This window comes from Erinaceus europaeus, chromosome 10 (assembly GCF_950295315.1).
Source record: "Erinaceus europaeus chromosome 10, mEriEur2.1, whole genome shotgun sequence".
NCBI lineage: Eukaryota > Metazoa > Chordata > Mammalia > Eulipotyphla > Erinaceidae > Erinaceus > Erinaceus europaeus.
In genome coordinates this window covers 23,670,607-23,686,488 of record NC_080171.1, presented here as the reverse complement: position 1 = coordinate 23,686,488, position 15,882 = coordinate 23,670,607, and the positions used below count along the sequence as shown (strand labels likewise).

At 41.1% G+C, this 15,882-nt stretch overlaps 1 protein-coding gene across 3 annotated transcripts in view; it reads left to right on the top strand.

The window, feature by feature from the left end:
• Positions 1-15,882, top strand: part of NMRK1 (nicotinamide riboside kinase 1) — a 45,810-nt gene that overhangs the window by 13,239 nt on the left and 16,689 nt on the right. The window contains exons 4-8 of one of the 3 annotated variants that reach the window (XM_060199309.1): positions 7-234; positions 2,612-2,759; positions 2,838-2,909; positions 3,650-3,756; positions 12,542-12,625. In XM_060199309.1, coding sequence (XP_060055292.1) covers positions 168-234; positions 2,612-2,759; positions 2,838-2,909; positions 3,650-3,756; positions 12,542-12,625 — 478 coding nt within the window. In that variant the 5' untranslated portion in view covers positions 7-167. Of the gene's footprint in view, positions 1-6; positions 235-2,611; positions 2,760-2,837; positions 2,910-3,649; positions 3,757-12,541; positions 12,626-15,270; positions 15,329-15,882 lie in introns of all 3 variants that reach the window. The other 2 variants (XM_060199308.1, XM_060199307.1) reach the window with 2 other exon arrangements.

Below are 15,882 nucleotides of genomic sequence, written 5' to 3'. Positions count from 1 at the left end.
CACCAGAAACAAAAATAAACTCCAGATGGATCAAGGACCTGGATGTTAGACCAGAAACTATCAAATACTTAGAAGAAAATATTGGTGGAACACTTTCCCATATAAATCTCAAGGGCAACTTTGATGATAGACACAATTGCAAGGAAAACTAAAACAAAAATAAACCAATGGGACTACATCAAACTGAAAAGCTTCTGCACAGCAAGAGAATTTACATTTCTGACAAGTCTCCAGGTGACTCATGCTTCTAGGTCTGAAAATCACTGTTCTAGACAGATTTTTTTCTAGTGTTATAATTGTATGCTCAAAATGCACACATTGTAAATATTCCTATTTATCTGTGTTATATTTTTTATTAGTGATTTAATAATGATTAACAAGATTATAGGGTAAGAGGGGTACAATTTTATACAGTTCCCACCACCAGAATTCTGATTCCATCCCCTCCACTGGGAGTTTCCCTATTCTTTTTTTTTTCTTAAGATTTTATTTATTTATTAATGAGAAAGATAGAAGGGGAGAGAAAGAGCCAGACATCACTCTGGTACATGTGCTGCCGGGGATTGAACTCAGGACCTCATGCTTGAGAATCCAATACTTTATCCACTATACCATCTCCTGAACTACAGGTTCCATACTCTTTATTCTTCTGGGAGTATGGACCAGAATTCTTTATGGGGTGCAGAAGTTGGAGGATCTGGCTTCTATAATTGCTTCTCTTCTAAGCATGGTTGTTGGCAAGCCAATCCATACCCCAGCCTGTTTCTTTCTTTCCCTAATGGAATGGGCCTCTGGTGAGGTGAAGTTCCAGGACACACTGGTAAGGTTGCCTGTCCAGGACAGTCACCTGATCGACTTACCCTGCCACTTGAGGAAGACTGGTGACAGGAGTGCAGTCTAGAATGTTATTAGCTGTGACCATGGAGTGCAAGCTCAGACCTACAGAGCTGCAGAGGTTACACAGGCTCCTGTGCTAAATATGAATAGACAAGAGCCCTAGATCAGATTGATGGGGTTTACAGTTAATGGTATTTATATACTTGCCTTACATTTGGAAGCTACTCTCTGCCCTGATCCAGCTTTCAAGTTCTATTCTCAACTCTGACACTATCTTCCCAGACAATACTGTGTTGGATTTTTATTTAGCTGTAAGGGCTCTTTTACTAAAGATACTAAGATATATTTTTCCTGTGTAAGGATCCCAGTTTGAGCCCCTGGCTCCCCACCTGCAGGGGAGCTGCTTCACAAGCAGTGAAGCAGGTCTGCAGGTGTCTATCTTTCTCTCCCCCCTCTCTATCTTCCCCTCCTCCACTTCTCTCTGTCCTATCTAACGACATCAATAATATCTACAACAACAATAAAAAAGGGGGGCAGCAAAAGGGAAAATAAACAAAATATTTAAAATTTTTTAAAAGATATATTTTTCCTAATGTGTCATTTACTTTAAAACTCACTTGTATATTTTTTTAATCTAGAAATGAGGAGTATGAGTTATAAATAAATCAAAATAAACTGTGAACTCATTACTGTCAAAGCTAGTGAAGGGAGCATGGGAGTTCGTTGTATTCAACATTCGATTTTATGTATGTTTGAAATTCTAATACAAACATTTAAGATTTCTTACTGGGGGAAAGGGCAGAGTGAAAGGAACACTGCTCAGCTCTGGCATAAGGGGATCCTGGGGGTTGAACCTGTGGCCTCTAAAGCCTCAAGCATGCAAGCTGGGCTCTAACAGGCTAAGCCATCTCCCCAGTCCAATACAAATATATTTTTTTATTCTTTTTTTTTTTTTTTTTTTTACTTCAGGGTTATTGCTGGGGCTAAGTGCCTGCTCTATGAATCTACTGCTCCTGGAGGCCATTTTTTTCCCTTTTGTTGCTCTTATTGTTTATAATTGTTATTATTGCTGTCATTGTTGTTGGATAGGACAGAGAGAAATCAAGAGAGGAGGGGAAGACAGAGAGGGAGAAAGATAGACACCTGCAGACCTGCTTCACCACTTGTGAAGCAACCCCCTGTAGGTGGGGAGCCAGGGGATCGAACCAGGATCCTTATGCCGGTCCTTGAGCTTCACCCAATACAAATATTTTACACATCATCAGTGTATCAACATTAGAGTTTAAACTTATCTAAAAGCTACATAAGATAGAACCAACCAGATCCTCACCTGCAAAGCACCTGGTTTGCCAGTTGTGTCCCCCAGGTTTAAGCCCCCACTACATTAATGGGTGCACTAAGAAAGGGAAGATTTGGTGCTGGGTCTCTCTCTCTCTCTCTCTCTCTCTCTCTCTCTCTCTCTCTTTCTCTCTCTTTCTCTTTCTCTCTCTCTGTCTTTCCTTCTACCTGAAAAAGCCCAAAGTGGTGATCTCTCTCTCTCTCTCTCTCTCTCCCTCTTTCTTTCTCTCTCTCTCTCTCTGTCTTTCCTTCTACCTGAAAAAGCCCAAAGTGATGAAACCTTGATAACCAAGAATATATTTATATTAGCTACTTCAAAAGATAAGGAAAAGTGTTATTTCATACATTTATAGAGTTCTATATATTCTCATCATAAAAACCATATCATAGAACTTTTTATTGTATTGATTTCATATTTGTGTATGTTTGTTTAAAGTACTTGAAGCACTTAATATGGAAAAAATGATGTCAGCCATTACCTGCTGGATGGAGAGCCCAACACTCTCTCTGACACCCATAGACTGGAAAAGCTCTGAGGAAATTTGCATCTTAATCATCGAAGGTTTCCTTCTCTTTAATTATAAGTAAGAATCCTTACCCCCACATTGACTCTAGACAAGTAGTAGGGAAGACCTTCTGAATTAAATGTGTTCTTATTTTAGACCCTTTAACACAATCTGGAATAGAAGCTACTTCCTGACCATTCCATATGAGGAATGTAAGAGGAGGAGGAGGTAAGTTTTGAAATCACCTTGTGCTTTGTAATTCAAAAGACAACACTTATGGGGCAGGGGAGACAACCTGAATGGTTCTACAAAAAGACTCTCATGCTTGAGGCTCCAAAGTCCCAGTTTTAATTCCCTGCACCACCATAAGCCAAAGATGGTCAGTGCTGTAGTAAAAATAAGTAACTTAATTAGTAAATTTACAAATTAAATGAAGGAATCAATATTATCGAACTGTGTGTCTACCATTTTTCAAACAAGGGAAACCCTAACTTCATATAAAAAGCAAGACCCTTGTCCATGCATGGAGTAATTTATATTGCTTTTCTATGAAAAGGCCCTTACACAGGCTATTTGGCTCTTTTCTCCTAAATCTCTATAGAAAGCAATCCTACGCTATAATTTTTAAATAGTGAGCCTATATTGAACTACAGTCACAAAGAATGTCAAGAAATCTAAGCATGATCCAATATGTCAGCACCTTTGTCATTAGTATTTGTCTCTCCATTCTTTTATGAAGTGCTAGAGGGGGGAGGGGGCAATTATGGAATGATAGTGAATGACTAAGTTGATTTTTATATCAGAAAATCAAATCCACTATGTTGTCTTTGTAACTAGCCTTCAGTCCCAACTGTATGTAGTCTTCATGTTGTTTAGATTCAGTCTCTGAGAGATTTTCCCTGTAGCCCATCCTGTATTACTTTGCTCACAGTCTTTCTATCAGTGTGACATGTCCTCTGTCTTGACAGTACCAGGGTCTATGAGCCACCAGACCCCCCAGGGTACTTCGATGGACACGTGTGGCCCATGTACCTACAACACCGGCAAGTGATGGAGAGCATCCCATGGGACCTTGGTGAGCTCTCTCTCTCTCTCTCTTTCTGTGTGTGTGTGTGTGTGTGTGTGTGTGTGTGTGTGTGTATAAGGCACCTTACTGTCATCACCCTGAAGGGCACAAATGAAAGGCCTTCAGGGCACATTCTCACTTATTAAGCTATAAATGGACTCCTGAAGCTAGTATGTTCTAGGGTCCCTCTCTTTCACAGCTTGCTTTCCTGGCTTCTCTCTGTCACTGTGGTACTGGCCAAAGCTTGTCAACTTCTTGATGTCATTCATTCCACAAACATTGATCAAATGTACAATATATTTACATGTACAAGACACTGACACAGCCCTTGATGATGTCAAGGGGTGTGAGATGGACTAGTCTCTGATTTGAAGGAACTGACATTTATATCCCAACAGATATAAACACACTACCTTGCATCTTAAACACAGTAGTCCTTTCTTTTTTCTTTTCTTTTCTTTTCTTTTTTTTTTTAACAGTAGTCCTTTCTAGTTTTGCGAAGTACTGTGACACAAAGCCTCAGATAACTGCCAGAGTCCTAACTGTCAGGGAAGGCTTCCTTGAGTAGGACACATTAGATGGGTTTAACTGGATAAAGAAGAGGTGTTGGAGGAATGCCAGACGACTAGAGCTGGGCTGGGAAATCTCTTTTCTGCCGAAGGCTATTTGGGTATTTATAACATTCGTGGACCACAAAAATTATCAACTTGTAATTTAGTACTTGCAGGGTTAGGGAGACAGCATAATGGTTCTGCAAAAGACTTTCATGAAAAAAAAAAAAAAAAAGACTTTCATGCCTGAGGCTCTGAAGTCCCAGGTTCTGTCTCTAGCACCACCATAGGCCAGAGCTGATCAGGGCTTTGGGTAAAACAAATTAATAAATAATAATAATGCTGGGACAACATAGTGGTTCTGCAAAAGACTTTCCTGCCTGGGGCTCTGAGGTCCCAGGTTCCATCCCCAGTACCACTATAAGCCAGGGCTGAGTAGGGCTATTGGGTGAAAAAGAAATAGAACCTGGTGTTGCTATGGTTTTCCTTGATTCCTAATGTGTGTTTGTATGGCTATGAACTTCTGTCTCAGTACTGCCTTAACTGTGTCCCAAATATTTTGATAGCTTGTGTCTTCATTTTCATTGAACTCTCAAAACATTTTGATTTCTTCCTTGATTTCCTTTTTGACCCAGTAGTTGTTAAGTAGTGTACTGTTGAGCTTCCATATTTGGGGACTCTTACTAATCTTTTGTTGATTTTTAAGTGTTAGTTTCATTCCACTGTAGTCTGAGAAGATGCTTGGGATAATATCAATGCTCTTGAATTTGCTGATGCTGTCTTTGTGGCCTGAAATATGGTCTATCCTGGAGAATGACCCATGTGGACTTGAGTAAAATGTGTATTCCAGTTTCTTGGGATGAATGACTCTGAAAATGTCCAACAGTTCTAGTTTATCTATCTCCTCATTTAGCTCCCTCATGTCTTTATTGATTTTCTGCCTGTATGATCTGTCCAGTTGAGAGAGTGGGGTGCTGAAGTCCCCTACTATGACTGTGTTGCTGTTAATATTGCTGTAGCTCTTTCAGTAGATGTTTGATGTATTTAGATGGCTTCTCATTGAATGCATAGATGTTAATAATTGTTAAGTCCCCTTGATTGACTGGTCCTCTGAGCATTAAGTAGTGTCCATCCCTATCTTTTTAAATTTTATTTATTTTAAAGTCTATCGTGTCAGAGATGAGAATAGCTGTTCCTGCCCTTTTTTGTGGGCCATTGGCTTGTGTGATAGTTTTCCATCCTTTCACTTTGAGTCTGTGTTTGTCTTGTTGAGTTAGGTGGGTTTCCTGTAGACAGCATATTGTTGGGTTATGTTTTCTGATCCATCTTCCTGCTCTGGTTGTGAGGGTGATCTGGCTGCAACATCTGTCATCCCATTGATCACCACGGTTGATTCGGCTGATCTGGCTGGCTAGGCAAGTGTCTCCTTCCTCCCTCACTGCTCCATGTGCATCCCTCCCGAAGCTATGTGCTCGGTCGAAGAGGACGGCCTTCCCTGAATAGAGACAGACAGGTCTTCGGTCAAGGGTATATGAGTAGCTGCACTCCCCTGCTAGAACCTCCAAACAAGCTCTCAAGGTCCATCTTCCTACTCTGTGCCTTTTAATAGGTGAATTTAGGCCATTGACATTTATTGATATCAAAGATTGAAGATATTTTAACTCCATTCTTGTAGAGTTTTAGAGTGTTCTGATATATGTCCTATTTATGGTGGTCTGACTGTTTATAGGAGACCTTTCAGAACTTCTTTCAGGGCAGGCTTGGTGATGGTTGATTCCTTCAACTGTTGCTTGTCTGAGAAGGTTTTTATGCCTACTTCTAGTCTGAATGACAGTCTAGCAGAATACAGTAGTCTTGGTTGAAAGCCTTTATCACTGAGTACTTGATAGATATCTTGCTATTCTCTTCTGGCCTTTCGTGTTTGTGTGGATAATTCTGTTGCTAATCTTATGGGTTTTCCTCTGTAGGTGACTCTTTGTTTTTCTCTTGCAGCCTTCAGGATCCTTTCTTTATCCTTATTCCTTTCCATTCTAAATATGATGTGTCTTGGTGTTTTTAAGTCTGGGTTAATTCTGTTTGGGACCCTCTGTGCTTCTTGAATCTTTATGTCTTTGATGTTGTCTAGACTAGAGAAATTCTCAGCTATTATGTCCTGAAGAATGCTTTCTTCCCCTCCCTCTCTTTCTTCCTCTGGTAAGCCAATAATGTGTATATTATTTCTTTTGAAGTCATCCCATAGGACTCTGTTGTTGTTTTCAGTATCTCTTAATCTCTTTTTGAGCTCTCTTACTTCTTTTTTAGTTGTCTCTAATTCGTCCTCCATCTTGCTAATTCTGTCTTCAGCCTCATTGATTCTATTCTCTCTGCCCTCTACTGTTTTCTGGAGTTCATCTATTTCGTTACCTTGTTCTGATACTTTTTTAGCTTGTTCAGCTAGCTGTGTTCTTAGCTCAGCTATTTTAGCTTTCAGCTCTCTAATAACCTTGAGTTAATTAGTGTTTTCTTCCATGGTATCATTTGTTGTTTCTGCATTTCTGATGACAATTCTTTCAGACTCTTTACTCACTCCTGTGATTATTTCCTTAACTAGTGTTTGGATGTTGACCTCATTACTTTGTGCTTCAACCTTTGGGAGGCCTTTAGTTGTACTCTTGACCTGGTTCATTTCTCTAGTATTTCTTCTTGTTGGTTTAACCATTTTATATAGTATGTTATGAGGTCCCTCTCTCAGTACTTTCAAATTACTGATCACTCTTGCCTGGATTGACTTGTGTCTAAGTAAGATAATTAAAGGGTTCACCCTTGTGGAAATTAGCCGTTGTTTCAATAGTATTTTAATCCCTGAGTTGGAGCTCAGTGGCTTAAAAGCCTCTTTTTTTCTTCCCTGTAGGATATGGGAGCCTGAGGGCTTTTGAACTATAAGCAGGCTTCTAGGCTTAATTACTGACTTCTGACCAAGAGATAAAGCAGGGTGGGGCAGAGATAATCCAGTGGTTATGCAAAGATACTTTCACAGCCCCACCACTAGGCCACCGAGATATAGATCTTCTCCTGAGTTTCCTAGTTAGTTCTCTGTCCCCTAGTGTCAGCACAGGGCCTCACTTCTACTGCTCCAGATTCTAAGGGCAGTAGCAATGGAGACTCAGAGTTGCATTTGATGATTCTTAGAGGAATCCTCTACTCCCTTCAGCCATCCTCTTGTTAGTGAAACAGACTGAAGGTGATATCTCAACTGGTAAACTGCTGGACTGTTGCCAGCCACTTAATCTCTCCCTAGGCTCCTCTCTGTCCACCAGCCACACGTATTTGCACTCACTGGTGATTTGGTGGGTTCCTGAAGTCATTCTAATCCTGTCTTGTTGCGGTCCCAGGTGGTCTCCTTTGGTATTCCTAGTTGACCCAGGTGAGGAGAAGAGAGAAACACAGCTGCTGCTCTGTAGCCCTGCCTCCGGAAGTCTCCCCCCTTCACCTGTTTTTAAACATCAGCTAGCAGAGTCACACATGTTCAGTTCCCAGGAGAAGTAGCCATGGCGGATACCTGGCACATCTCCACCGGAATGCTTCTGACCAGGAGAAGAAGCAGCAGCCGAAGAGTGGTGTTGCTATGAAAAGAGTTCTAGTTGCCTTTGACCAGACCAGATGATTTTTGGTCCCATATACAGGCTATGAATTAGGTGTTTCCCACCCCTAGACAAGAGGGAAGGAAGAAATGAGTAGCACCTACAGTGAGGCTAATGATTTGAAGCAGAGAAAACTATAGGCAGGAGGTGATCCTAGTGATAAAGTCAAAACTCTATACAGCTGTAAGCCAGCTGAAGACTTAGGTCATAGTCTAAGAGAAATGGGAAGTTCTCCACAGAGAGGTTGAACAAGAACATGATAGTACCAGGGAGGAAACACAGCTATAGAGCACAGGGCTTGCCTGTGAGAATCCCTAGGCCCATTCACTGCCCCTGAAACAGTCAAAACCAAACAGTGCTCTGGTCAGAAAAGGAAAAGAAAGGGGGCCAGGCTGTGGTGCACCTGATTGAGTGCACCTGTTACCACACACAAGGAAATTGGGTCCCCACCTACTTCAAGGAAGCTTCACCAACAGTATACTGTATACTGTAAGTGTCTCTCATCATCTTCCCTCCCCTCTCAATTTCTCTCTGTCATATAAAATTAAAAAGTGACTTTATTTTAGAAAAAAGGAAATGGGGTGTGGCAGTAGCACACAAGGTTAAGCGCATATAGTATGAAGCACAAGGACCTGCTCAAGTATCCCGATTCAAGCCCCCGGCTCCCCACCTGCAGCAGGGGGGTCACTTCATAAGCGGTAACACAGATCTGCAGGTGTCTATCTTTCTCTTCCCCTCTCTGTCTTCTCTCCTCACTCAATTTCTATCTGTCCTATCCAGCAACAACAACAATAACAGTAATAGCAACAACAGCAACAAACTATTATAGGGATTCAGAGCTCGAAAGGGGGTGCAGAAGGCTGGAAAGAATACTGGTGAATGGATCAGAGGAATCAGAACTGACTTTTCAGGATAAAGATAGTGACCATTTATTGGGCTGTTAAAAAAAAGTCACAACATATATTCCCAGGGGGGATTGTTTGTTTTTTTGTTTTTGTTTTTTGTTTTGTTTTATTTTTTAATTTATTTCTTTATTGGGGAATTAATGTTTTACATTCAACAGTAAATACAATAGTTTGTACATGCATAACATTCCCCAGTTTCCCATTTAACAATACAACCCCCACTATGTCATTTATCATCCTTCATGGACCTGTATTCTCCCCATCCACCCACCCCAGAGTCTTTTACTTGGGTGCAATACGCCAATTCCATTTCAGGTTCTACTTGTGTTTTCTTTTCTGATCTTGTTTCTCAACTTCTGCCTGAGAGTGAGATCATCCCATATTCATCCTTCTGTTTCTGACTTATTTCACTCAACATGATTTTTTCAAGGTCCATCCAAGATCGGCTGAAAACGGTGAAGTCACCATTTTTTACAGCTGAGTAGTATTCCGTTGTGTATATAGAGCACAACTTGCTCAGCCACTCATCTGTTGTTGGACACCTGGGTTGCTTCCAGGTTTTGGCTATTACAAATTGTGCTGCCAAGAACCTATGTGTACACAGATCTTTTTGGATGGATGTGTTGGGTTCCTTAGGATATATCCCCAGGAGGGGAATTGCAGGGTCATAGGGTAGGTCCATTTCTAGCCTTCTGAGAGTTCTCCAGACTGTTCTCCACAGAGGTTGGACCAATTTGCATTCCCACCAGCAGTGTAGGAGGGTTCCTTTGACCCCACACCCTCTCCAGCATTTGCTGCTGTTACCTTTTCTGATGTATGACATTCTCACAGGAGTGAAGTGATATCTCATTGTTGTCTTGATTTGCATTTCTCTGACAATCAGAGACTTGGAGCATTTTTTCATGTGTTTCTTGGCCTTTTGGATCTCTTCTGAGGTGAATATTCTGTCCAAGTCCTCCCCCCATTTTTGGATGGGGTTATTTGTTGTCTTGTTGTTGAGTCTGGCAAGCTCTTTATATATGTTGGTTATTAAACTCTTGTCTGATATATGGCATGTAAAGATCTTCTCCCATTCTGTGAGGGGTCTCTTGGTTTGGGTAGTGGTTTCTTTTGCTGTGAAGAAGCTTTTTAATTTGATGTATTCCCATAGCTTTATACTTGCCTTAGTCTTCTTTGTAATTAGATTCGTTTCATTGAAAATGTCTTTAAAATTTATGCGGAAAAGAGTTCTGCCAATATTTTCCTCTAAGTATTTTATAGTTTGTGGTCTAACATCCAAGTCCTTGATCCACTTGGAATTTACTTTTGTATTTGGTGAAATACAGTGATTCAGTTTCATTCTTCTGCATGTTTCAACCTATTGTTTCCAACACCATTTGTTGAAGAGACTCTGCTTTCCCCATGGAATAGTCTGGGCCCCTTTGTCAAAGATTAGATGTCCATAGGTGTGGGGCCTCATTTCTGGGCTCTCAATTCTATTCCACTGGTCAGTGTGTCTATTCATGTTCCAGTACCAAGCAGTTTTGATGACAGTGGCCCTATAATACAGTTTGAGATCTGGGAGTGTGATGCCTCCGGTTCTGTTCTTTTTTCTCAAGATTGTTTTGGCAATTCTAGGTCTTTTCTGGTTCCATTGTTTTTGTTTTTGCTACTAGAGTTATTTCTAGGCTCAGTGCCAGCACTATGAATTCACTACTCCCTTTCTGTCTGTCTTATCCAACAATAGCAATAACAATAATAATAAAAGCAACCAGGGCAAGAACAACAGCAACAAAAATGGGGGAAAAAATGGCCTCCAGCAACAGTGGATTCATAGTGAAGGCAGCGAGCCCCAGCAATAACCCTGGAGGAAAAAAAAAACATTAAGATATAAAGCAGAACAAATTGTTAAATATTCAGAAACCTAAAGGCAAGAATATTGCAGATGAGATTTGGGGGTCTTCATTTTGGAAAAAGCTAGTAAGTCTATTTTAGGTATATTCCAAGGGGCCCATGACTTTACTAATTTTTGCCTGAGCCTGAAAGCTAACATGGAGATGGGCTAAGACAACTGGAATCTTCCCCTTTCTCTATAAAACCCTTATTTCCCCCAGTCCTAGAACCTCTTGGGTAGGACTTGCTTTCCTGCATGCTTCTCTCAATTCATACCAACTGATACTACATCTGCTTATCTCAACCTAATCAATGCAACCAGTATCACCTCAGCATGTTTCACTTTGGGTTGTGTTCAGAGACATCAGGCATGGAATGTTAACCCTCCAGCTTCATTACTCTGGTGAGACCTTTCCTAGCTCGTAGGACTCCTTAATTCCATTTCAGCTGGTTCACTTCCTAACAAAGCCTCAAAACCTAGATATAGACCAGGGCCCATGACATAGGGCATATGTGCATATGTATCCATAAGTTAGGGGAAAATACATACCGGAAAGCAAAATGCACAATAGTTTGTAGTGAGTCAGTAAATGCAGCAAGCAAGTAGAAAGACCTAAGAAACACACCATAAAGTACCTAATCAAGGGAGTCGGGCAGTAGCACAGTGGGTTAAGCACACTTGGCGCGAAGCTCAAGGATCAGCCTAAGGATCCCGGTTTGAGCCCCTGGCTCCCCACCTGCAGGGGAGTCACTTCACAGACGGTGAAGCAGTTCTGCAGATGTCTGTCTTCTCTTCCCCCTCTCTGTCTTCTCATCCTCTCTCCATTTCTCCCTGCCCTATATAACAACAATGACATCAATAACAACAATAATAACTACAACAACAATAAAAAAGGGTAACAAAAGGGGAAATAAATATTTAAAAAATTAAGAAAAAAAAGAAAAGCAAAAGCTATAAAAAAAAAAGTACCTAATTAAATAGTTTCTACTTAGACCTAGTCACCCTCCTCGCCTACTACCTATTTTACTTCCCTCAATCATCCAAAGCTAAGCTTGTCAGGCAAAGTAAGGACTACAAAAGCTGGATAAGGGCAAGAGACTGGCAGACTTTAATGATGGCTCTTTGGTCACTACCAGACCACCTCATCACTCAGGGCCCTAGTCAGGGAGTCCTGAGATTCCCACACAGATCCTTCTCCCCACTATCACTGGTCATCTCCATCAGGAACAACATAATGGACATCTTTGTGAGCCCCTAAAGGACCTTGCCCTCGGTGTGGATCAACAATGGTAGGGAATGTTCCATTCTCTGAAGAGAGGTTGGGCAACATATTCTACCACTCAAAGAAGATAGGTCCTAAAATTAATACAGCCTAGAAAGTTCCTAACCATGACCACAGAATACGAGCTCAGACCTACAGGGATGGAGAGGTTTCACAGGCTCCTGTGACAAATATGGGCCCCAGATCAAATCAATGGGTTTTATAGTTAATAATATTTATATACATTTCCCATATTTGGGAGCTACTCTCTTCCCTGATCTGGCTTTCTAGTCCTTTTTCCAACTAGGACACCATCTCCCCAGACAATACCTTCTTCTTTTTTTTTTAATGTAATTTTCATATCAGCTATTATATACTCTTTGCAGTAAAGCTATATTTTAATGTTATTTCTGGCTTTTAATTTCTTTTTTTTTTAATTTAGTGCATTTTAATTTCTTTTTGATTTTTCTTCCTAATTCTACATTTAAACCTATTGGTATTCTCAGTGGTGCAAAGTGCTAGAGTCAGAACCTTATATTATTAAACCTGATCACATCTGAACTACTGTCTTTCTCCCTTCTCAGTTTACTTAGATGGAACAAAATCTGAGCAGGACCTACTTTTACAAGTTTATGAAGATCTAGTGCAAGAACTAGAAAAGCAAAAAGGTAAGTATTATTTTATGGAAGTATCTGATAAAGGAACAGCCAGGAAACTAGCTCATTACATACTACAGAGTACCGTACCAGAGTATCAGCATAGAAGTGATTACATTTAGTCACTTACTGCTCAAAACACTTCTAAATCAGAGTCTCTGAATGGACTTGAGGCCCTGATCATTTTATTTTGTTTGTGAAGTTTTCTTAAAGGTTGAAAATATTGTGCCACTGAACAATACTTGTGTTAGCTTGTTTGACTTTTTAGTATGTAGCTGTTATTTTAATGTGATTGAAATTATCTTTCGGGTTAAAGTAACTCATGAGTGTCCCAACCATTATGACCACAAGATAGCCTATTCTGATTTGGCTAAATCTAGGTCTTGCTCTCATCTTTAATTGAGTATGTCTCTTAAGACTTACTGACTTAAAGGGAGAAATTTCCCAAGAAGGAAGAAAGGCAAGAAATACAAACCAGGGGAGTCGGGCGGTAGCACAGCAAGTTAAGCACAGGTGGTGTAAAGTACAAGGACCGGCATAAGGATCCCGGTTCGAGCCCCTGGCTCCCCACCTGCAGGGGAGTCGCTTCACAGGTGGTGAAGCAGGTCTGCAGGTGTCTATCTTTCTCTTCTCCATCTCTGTCTTCCCCTTCTCTCTCCCTTTCTCTCTGTCCTATCCAACAACAACAACAACATCAATAATAACTACAATAATAAAACAACAAGGGCAACAAAAGGGAATAAATAAATATTTTTTTAAAAAAAGAAATAGAAACCAGAAGAAGAAAGCAAAAAGCACTCTGAGAGAACAAAACTAGAGCTATAACTGCTATTTGAGTCAAACTATTTGAACTAAAAGGTTTTTCGTGGCTAACATGTTCAAGATTCACCCATCAGTTGTCTCCAAAAAAAGACAGTGTGAGTCATTCCAGCAGTGAAGAATACCACGTGGGTATTCTGGGGGTGAGAAGCAACAACCTAGTCCAAATGATACCATTTTTCTCAGTAAGAATTGGATTTTTTGTGCTCTCAGTCATTTCCTGTCAGCCTTGGGAACTAAGCCTAGCCACACAGCCCACTGATTTCAGGATCAGCCCTTCATGTTGGCATAAGCCCATCTGAAAGAATTTCATGGCCATTTAAAAATGTCATCTTGTGAGTGAATTTATAATCCTGGCCAGATATGCCTGCCCACGCCTGCCATCTGTGACTGTGATATAAGGTGGGCCTGCCACAATGCAGTTCAGGCACCAGCATGGGGGTGAGGGCTGGTGGGGGGAGGCAGGGCTCAGCCTTTGGGAAAGAGAGCACCTCAGCCTGAGCCGAATCTCTGAGAGTTGCTGGCTCTTCGTCTGGCTTCCAGGACTACTCACAGGGCTTTTCAGCTGTGGGGCACCTGTTCCTCTTCGTTCTCTCAGTAAAAGCATCCAAGCTATCTTTAACGCACTGGAGTGCAGCCAAGAATGCTATCGCTAGTAAAGGGGGCAGGAGCCTTGATCATGTGACTCAGGCAAATGGGCCCAGTCCCATATGCCCCACAAATGCCAATTTTTGCCATCTGGTCCAACCCCAAGAACAGTAATCACATTTCAGTGGGCATTGAAAGCCTACAAGAAAGCTCATTTCTTTTTTTTTTTTAAGCCCCACTTCTCTTTAAAAAAAAAAAAAAAAAAAGGTAGTTTAGTGATCTCAACCTTTTACAGAAAACACTATTCAAGTTTTTTTTTAAATGTTTTCAGTTATTTATTATTGGATAGAGACAGAGAGAAACTGGGAGGGATAGAGAGGGAAACAGACAGAGAGACACCTGCAGCCCTACTTCACCACTCCTAAAGCTTTCCATCCTGCAGGTGGGGACTAGGGACTTGAATCTGGTTCCTTGTACACTGTAGTGTATGTCCTTAACCACACCACCTGGCCCCAGAAAGCTCACTTCCATGTGTGTCCGTCACACACTCATCTCTCTTTACATACATCCTAGAGTTGTGAGAGAAGTATTCAACCATGCCTTTTAAGTTTGTTTGATTTATGTTCTTGATATAAGTTTTTTTTTATTTTTTATTTATTTGATATGACAGAATAACTAAGAGGGGAAAGGGAATTAGAGAGGAAGAGAAAGACACCTGCAGACAAAGCTTCTCCTCAACAGATGGGAACAGGGAGCTTGAACTGGGGTCCTTGCACATGGTAATATGTGTGCTCAGCCAGGTGCACCACCACCCAGGCCCTGTTTGTTTATTTCACATAGAGTCAGAAAGGTAGAGAATGAGTGACAGAGACCACTGCATCAAAGCTTCCTTTAATTCAGTAGAGACCTGATTTGAGCCTGGGTCACTCACTTGGCAAAGGACACTATCCAAGTAGGTTATTTTCTTGGTCCTAGATAGAAGTTTAAAAGGAAAAAGTAGGGTGGAGGTATAGCATAATGGTTATGCAAAGAGACTTTCATGCCTCAGGCTCTCAAGTCCCAGGTTCAGTCCCCCACACTGCCATAAACCAGAGCTGAGCAGTGCTTTGGTCAAAAAACAAAAACAAAAGGAAAAGGAAAACGTAACAGAAATGCTAGAAAAGACATAGGGCCCAAAGTCGACCCTCATTTCCTGTCTAAGCACTAGCTTTAGCTTTGTTGCAGTAACATGGTTACTGTGTTGTTCACAGCAGCCCGCCATCTTCCCCAGTGCTGTCAGCAACAGAACCATGGCTGAGCAACCCTCAGGTATGGCACTGAGCAAGCAAGGATGCCTTTCAAATGCTTTAAGTGACTACTCTTCAGGTTTCTCATAATAGTTCATAAACCTGCTTAACTAATTTTCTATTCTTCTGTTTAAAATAATACACTTATTTTTAAATTATCTGTATGTTTATTTGTTGGGTAGAGACAGTCAGAAATCGAGAGGGGAGGGGGAGTTAGAGAAGGAGAGAGACAATGAGATACCTGCAGCACTGCTTTACCACCCAAAGCTTTCCACTTGTAGGTGGGGACCGGGGGCTTGAACCTGGATCCTTGTGCATTGTAACTTATGTGTTCAACCAGGTATGCCACCACCTGGCCCCTAATTTTCTATTCTTTAAAATATATATATTATTGCCACCAAGATTTTTGCTGGGACTCAATGCAGGCACTATGATTCCACCACTCCTGTATCCTTTTCTCTCTCTCTCCCTTCCTCCCTTCCCCCTCCATCTCTCCCTCTCTCCCCTCTCTTTTTCTTTCTATTTTATTTGGTAGGACAGAGAGAAACAAAGAGATGGGGAAGATAGGGAAAGAGA